Here is a 7293-nt window from a genome sequence, read left to right on the forward strand (position 1 = left end):
AAGTTTTAGACCAGGTCATGGGTGCAGTAGCATCACTAGGACCATGTCTGCTGTTGTGCTGTGCCATCCCAGTCAGAATCAGCCTTCTGATGCACCAATCTACCTCACTAATAAGTGGGGTGGGCTCCAGGACCTATGGTACACTTGCAAGAGGAAAATGAGAGGTGTGTGTGTGTGTGTGTGTGTGTGTGTGTGTGTGTGTGTGTGTAAGGAGGAGACCACTGTTCTACTTTGGTGGAAATGAATAGGTCACAGGTCCTTCTCATGTACCATGAGCTAATACCATTATTTCCATGATTGGTATAGGTCACTCTTTGTGACACTGTCATCACTCAAGTCCTGATTGAAATCAGCTCAGGAACCTAATGAATCCACATATTCAGCAGGTGTGGAGTGTGAATCAGTCTACCTTCTAGGGTTCTAAAATATGAATCATTGCTAATTCACCCTACACACATTTGGATTATAGTCAACCTGTACACTGAAGAGTGAACCCTGAAAAGATCAAGAAGACATTAAAATTAAGTGCAAGGCATCAGACCCTGAATGGATCAGGATTTATCATTGAGAACAAAGACCACTTTTTGTTGCCATAATGTAAAAAATCTCATATTAATGAACTAGGAGCATTTGTAAGTCTCTGTGCGTTTATATAGGTGCAGTTATATGGGTTTAGAAGTTAGATTTCTTAAATCATTTATGGGATGCCAAGGCAGAGGTTGCTGCACTTATTATACAGATCAGGTCAAGGATATTGCTGGGAATATCAGTGTCTAGATGGTGCTGAGTGAGGATTCCACTACACACAATTTGCTCCTGTTAGTGTGTGGGTTTAAGGTGGAAGCAATGAGTGTACTGTTGAACACTGGGATGGTGGGAATGAAATGGAACCAGGTGATGCCAGTGGCTCCAAGCTACCACAATGGTCCCTGTGAGTAATGTTCCAGTCCATATTAAACTTCCAGTCACTTAAATCGGGCTGAATTGGGTGCATCAACAGTCTAGCGACATTACTAAAGAAAAAGTATGAAACAGTTCAGGAACTGGGGAGACCCAAACAAGCAGGTGGAGTCTGCACACATGTGCTCTATTGGGTGGTGTGTGTCTGCACCCTAGTAGGATGAGTCCACAGCTGTGGATTTCCTTTTAGTTATCAATCTAAAAGTTCAGCTGTATACAAAGTACATAGCTATTCACACAAAAATCATTGGTGTCTGCTCTTGAATTGGGATGTTGGTAGCTAAATTGGGTAGGAAGTTGCTGTTGTGGATATTCCTTCTCCTTCCTTTAATTTTCAGTTAATTGCTTATTAGTATTTGTAAACTCTAAAACTCTAAAACCCAGCTCCCGGAAGAGAACAGCACAGAGTCTCCTGCCCCTGCACCTGGCTGTCCTTGTCGGGGCCCCTTCGAGGGGGAGAGGTTGAGTTTCCCTCCCCTCCCCAAGCAGAGCTCCGGCAGTCGAAGACCTCCAGAACCAGCCATAACCATGCTGAGACTACTCTCCACATGCTTGAAGGTACCAGCAGAGGAACAAAGGCGTGCAGGTCCCGGGGCTGAGATCTCCAAGCCTGCTCAGATGGAGGCTGAGCATCCTCCATCTTCCAGTAGGCAGGGGTTACACCCACCAACTACCCACCCTCCCTCTCCCGGCCCGTGTAATCCCATCAACGGCCAAGACCCAGCTATAAAACCCAGCTCCTGGAAAACTTATTATCTCATTCTTACTTTGGACAACCTGGCAGGCTACTGAATGTAACCTGCCCACATGGCAGAGTCTGGCAAACTCCCCGTGGCATAACCAATATGCAATATGCCAAATACCAGCAACAATGATAGGTCTCATTCTCCTAACCCTGAAAGAGCTTGAATATGGCACTTTTTAAAATATCAGGGCTAGGACGAAGGAGACATTATTGGTGCCTGCTCGAGGCAATCAATGAACAACTAACAACAGGATGATTGTGATTGTGATTAGTATTTGTGGGTGTCTATGATTGTGAGTGGATATTGCTAGACCCTGTTTCTAGAGCCATACCCAGTGATGCAGCCAGACATTGGGTGAGCAAAAAATGAAAGTTCAGATTAACCAGGTTATGTGCAGTGGAAGACACCAAGGCCATGATTGCTGTTACAATGCATTTTACTCTGCTGCCACATTTCCACTGATTCACACATTCATTTTCCAAAATAAATGAATTAAGTAAGTCTTTGTGGAGCTATGACACATAAAAGGCTGGATAAGAAGGTTGAATAAGAAAGGAGTGGTAGCTCTATCTGGAGTCACTGGGCTACTGTGGTGAAAATAGATATAGCACTTCTGATGGCCTGGAGCTTTTAGTCCAGCTCAGGGAAATAAACTGGAAGTCACCATTGACTAAGTTGGGATGAGTAGCTATGGAGTGGTGGGTTTTCATTTTAAATGTGTTTTTTTCATAACCTGGCAATAAATAGCCGCACTGAACCCCAAAAGTGTGTGGTTCCTGTAGAAAGAAAGGTCCGAGGAGGCAGAAAAATAGAATCCTGTGGCAGAAGGAATTTCCTTGGTGGGTCCTTAATGAGGTGTGTGAGTGACCCAGCTTCGCCTTTCTTTTCCCCTCAGAGGTTTTCAAGTTTAACACTGGAGTGTGCATTTGTGGAATATAAAATATCATAATATGAGACTAACACTCAAAGATGGTAGAGACAAAGGCCTGGAAGATTGTTCCACAGTTGAAAGCCTGCCTTATGAGCTTTGGGAGAAGGCAGGTTGGTTAGAGAAGGCACATGAGTAGAGAGAAAGTAATAGAGAAATTACCTGCCATCAAAAACAAACAAAATGAACAAAACAAAACAAAAAAACTGAAGTTTCAAGAAATTAGCTGAAGAAGTATCTGTTTAGGGAGGGTCTTCTAGGAAGGGTCTTTGTAGGGAGGGTCCCCTACCTGTGTGATGTGTGAAGAGATTGGCTGAGGGAGTATCTGCTTAGGGAGGGTCTTGTGGGAAGAGTCTTTGTAGGGAGGGTCCCATGCCTGCGTGCATAAAATGTGGAATCTGAAGCTCAGTGGCAAGACAGCAGAGGAGACCTGAGCATCAGACCGGGATCAGCTGCTTCCTGCATTCAGAAGACACCCCTTTGCTACCTCCAGTCATCTGCATCCAGAAGTGAACGCGGAGGCCATCTCTTCAGCCCAGACACTGACAGGAGCGCCTGAGTTTACCAGCCCTCAGACACGGGGGCCCCGCATTCCTGCAGCAACTCACACACGCCGACCATGATGATGCCCACCGCCTTCTACTTTGGCTACCAGAATGTGGAGCTGCTGTTTCCGGGCGTGGTGTTGAACAGCCCCACGGACATGGTCCTGGCTGTCCTGGCGATCTTCATCCTGGCAGTCTGCTCTGAAGGACTCAAGCTGGCTCGAGAGAACCTTCCCTTGAGGGCAGCGAGTGGCCAGCGGTGGCAGCTGCTGAGCTGGCCTCACCTGGTGCAAACCTTGCTGCACGTCCTCCAGCTGCTCCTGAGCTATGTGCTCATGCTGACCGTCATGACCTACAATGCCTACTTTGCGCTGGCCGTGCTGGTGGGGGTCAGTGTGGGGTACCTGCTTTTCCGCTGGAAGAAAACCATGCACGTGGACCCAGACTTGGAAGATCCTTGCCACTAACCTGGACACGCTGATGAGAGTGAGTGCCGGAGGTTTCTTGTCTTAGGGCATGAAGCACTCTCTCTTGTGGCTCCTGTCTTCAATCCCCATTCCCCATCTGCCTGCCCTGCCCCACCTCCACCCTCTTCTGTGAGAGAGGGTTTGAGCCTTAAGGGAACTGGCCCTTGGGTGCCCAGAACCCAAACATTGCAATAAAACAAGTTTGTCTTTGTCAACATTGTAGGCTGCATGGTGTGTGTTCTTGGTTGAGGTGTCTACAGTACTCATTGGGGCTGCTCAGTGCAGGCTTGTTGTCATTTATGTTAGGGCGTAGACCCAAGGACAGTAGATATAAGTGTCCGGATGGTTGCTCATACTTGGAATCTTTCTCATGAACGAGCGGGGAGAGGACAGCTGGAATAGAGAAAGGACCACTAAGAAATTGATTGTTGGAGGAATCAGTTGGGATGGGAGATATCTGCCCAAAGTAGATAGTGAACCAAACATGATAATCTCTCAGTATCTGTATTTCAAACCATAATGCCGAAAAGGAGAGAGAGAGAGAGAGAGAGAGAGAGAGAGAGAGAGAGAGAGAGAGAGAGAGAAGAGAGTATGGGGAATACTCTCCGCCGTGGGGGGAGGGTGGAGTAGGGGGTTATACTGGGGAGATTGGTGGTGAGGAATGTGCACTGGTGCAGGGATAGGTGTTTGATCATCGTGTGATTGCAACTCAAACATGAAAGACTGTAACTATATCTCATGGTGAATCAATAAGATTAGTAAAAAATAAAGTAAAATAAAAAAGTGAAGATGTAGAACCCAGGGGATTCATCTTGGCAAGTTGGTTATTGGTGATTCACACACCACTAGACTTCCCCACCAACACCATAGATGATCATCAGTGAAGCCACGGGTTTGCCTGAATTAAACTACCCTGTGTTAATTAAAATCAGTGGTTTATTTTTAATATTCATTTATTTATTCAAATATTAAAATGAATAATTCCTTTTACAAATGAATCACCCTAGGTAGATTTTTATTTCCAAAAATCATGGACGGTAATCCAGTACTTTTGGTATCTCACCTTAGGTCATATGTATTAGCAGGTAAGTAAATTAGAGCTATGGGGCTTCTTGAAGAAATTAAGTTTGAATGGATGGATTGGGGTGGGGGAATTGCGTACCTGTGCAAAAGTGTGGGTGTACACAGGTTGTATAAGGTATGGGGCTGCCTTACCAACCTATGGATGCAAGACTGAGTGGGACTGAGCTAGAGATTTTGATTGGGGTGTGGTTGGGAGCCATGCTGTGGGTGCTGTATGCCTCTGCCCACTTTATTCACTTCCTTTCTTGCTAACATCATAAGTTGTATTTCGCTGCTAATTTTCAAAACTAAATGATTTATGTAGGGCTCTATGGGGTGTGGCATACTGAAGCTAGATAGAGCAGTTGGGTGAGAAGGAAGGTTTATCTCTCAGGTGTCCTTGGGCTACTGTGGTGAAAATACGTACAGGCCTTCTGATCGGCCTGGATCCCTCAGCCCAGCTTGGGAAATAAATTGGAAGTCAACTTTAACTAATTTGGGGTGGGTGGTTCTGGGGTATTGGGATTTTTTTTTTATTCTTTAGACATCATGAGGTACAGTTGCAGACTTACAAATTTTTGCACTTGGGTCTCAACTATAAAATGATCAAATACCCATCCCTCCACCAGTGGCCATTTCCCACCACCACGGATCCCAGTATTTTGTTTTTCAATGTTTTTTCTTTTCTATAATCTGGCAATATAGAGGCTCTCTGAACCCCCAAAGTGTGTGGTGATTGGAGAAAAATTATTCCTGGGAGGCAGAAAAAGGGCATAAGTGGCAGGTGGGATTTCCTGGGTGACTCCTTAAAAGGTGTGTTTATGACCCCGTTTTGGCTTTGTTTCCCCCTCAGAGGTTTTCAAGTTAAACACTGGAATGTGCATATGTGGAATATAAGCTAATACAAAATGAGAATAACTCCAAAGGATGGCAGAGACAAGGGCCGGGTAGATTTTCCCATGGTTGGAAGCCTGCCCTAACAGCTGGGGAGAAAGCAGCTGGGATTTTGAAGGATCACCAAGTCAATGATAGGTGGAGGGATCCCTTGGAGTCAGAGATGAGTGCTGAAAGTGGATAAAAGACGAATCATGATGGCCTCTCAATACCTGCATTGCAAACTCCAAGGCCCATAAGTAAAGAGAAAGTATGAGGGACATTGTCTGCCGTAGAAGCAGGGGGAGGGGTGAGATGAGGGTGAAGGTGAGGGATACCGAGGACACTGATGGTGAAAAATATACATTGGTGGAGTGAGGGGTGTTTGATCATTCTGTGAATGTTTTTTAACTGTGATCATGTTGATTCCATATGAAATAACTAAGTAAATAAATAAATAAATAAATAATTTAATTAATAAATAAATAAAACTGGAGTGTGAAGACATTAGCTGAGGTGATATCTGTTCATGGAGGGTCTTGTAGGAAGAATCTTTATAGGGAGGGTCCCCTACCTGTGTGATGTGTGAAGAGATTGGCTGAGGGTGTATCTGTTTAGGGAGGGTCTTGTGGGAAGGGTCTTTGTAGGGAGGGTCCCATGCCTGCGTGCATAAAATGTGGAGTCTGAAGCTCAGTGGCAAGGCAGCAGAGGAGAAGAGGAAACCTGAGTATCAGACCGGGGTCAGCTGCTTCCTGCATTCAGAAGACACTCCTTTGCTACCTGCAGTCATCTGCATCCAGAAGTGAACGCGGCGGCCATCTCTTCAGCCCAGACACTGACAGGAGCGCCTGAGTTTACCAGCACTCAAACGCGGGGGCCCCGCATTCCTGCAGCAACTCACACACGCCGACCATGATGATGCCCACCGCCTTCTACTTTGGCTACCAGAATGTGGAGCTGCTGTTTCCGGGCGTGGTGATGAACAGCCCCACGGACATGGTCCTGGCTGTCCTGGCGATCTTCATCCTGGCAGTCTGCTCTGAAGGACTCAAGCTGGCTCGAGAGAACCTTCCCTTGAGGGCAGCGAGTGGCCAGCGGTGGCAGCTGCTGAGCTGGCCTCACCTGGTGCAAACCTTGCTGCACGTCCTCCAGGTGCTCCTGACCTATGTGCTCATGCTGACCGTCATGACCTACAATGCCTACTTTGCGCTGGCCTTGCTGGTGGGGGTCAGTGTGGGGTACCTGCTTTTCCGCTGGAAGGAAACCATGCACGTGGACCCAGACTTGGAAGATCCTTGCCACTAACCTGGACACGCTGATGAGAGTGAGTGCGGGAGGTTTCTTGTCTTAGGGCATGAAGCACTCTCTCTTGTGGCTCCTGTCTTCAATCCCCATTCCCCATCTGCCTGCCCTGCCCCACCTCCACCCTCTTCTGTGAGAGAGGGTTTGAGCCTTAAGGGAACTGGCCCTTGGGTGCCCAGAACCCAAACATTGCAATAAAACAAGTTTGTCTTTGTCAACATTGTAGGCTGCATGGTGTGTGTTCTTGGTTGAGGTGTCTACAGTACTCATTGGGGCTGCTCAGTGCAGGCTTGTTGTCATTTATGTTAGGGCGTTGACCCAAGGACAGTAGATATAAGTGTCCGGATGGTTGCTCATACTTGGAATCTTTCTCATGAACGAGCGGGGAGAGGACAGCTGGAATAGAGAAA

At 46.6% G+C, this 7293-nt stretch overlaps 2 protein-coding genes across 2 annotated transcripts; both read left to right on the forward strand.

Annotated features, from left to right (window-relative positions):
- Window positions 1–3253: 3253 nt before the first annotated feature.
- LOC130022151 (high affinity copper uptake protein 1-like) lies at window positions 3254–3646 on the forward strand. The gene has a single exon (XM_056112905.1). It carries the CDS (start codon window positions 3254–3256, stop codon window positions 3644–3646), a length of 393 nt encoding a protein of 130 aa, XP_055968880.1.
- A 2847-nt stretch (window positions 3647–6493) lies between these two features.
- LOC130022153 (high affinity copper uptake protein 1-like) lies at window positions 6494–6886 on the forward strand. Its single transcript, XM_056112918.1, has one exon. It carries the CDS (start codon window positions 6494–6496, stop codon window positions 6884–6886), a length of 393 nt encoding a protein of 130 aa, XP_055968893.1.
- The last annotated feature ends 407 nt before the right edge of the window (window positions 6887–7293 follow it).

Source organism: Sorex fumeus, unplaced genomic scaffold, assembly GCF_029834395.1.
Source record: "Sorex fumeus unplaced genomic scaffold, SorFum_2.1 ptg000002l, whole genome shotgun sequence".
NCBI classification, from domain to species: domain Eukaryota; kingdom Metazoa; phylum Chordata; class Mammalia; order Eulipotyphla; family Soricidae; genus Sorex; species Sorex fumeus.

What these genes read in the sequence shown, in the direction of transcription:
- LOC130022151 (XM_056112905.1), top strand. Translation starts at nt 3,254, where the DNA reads ATGATGATGCCCACCGCCTTCTACTTTGGCTACCAGAATGTGGAGCTG.
- LOC130022153 (XM_056112918.1), top strand. Translation starts at nt 6,494, where the DNA reads ATGATGATGCCCACCGCCTTCTACTTTGGCTACCAGAATGTGGAGCTG.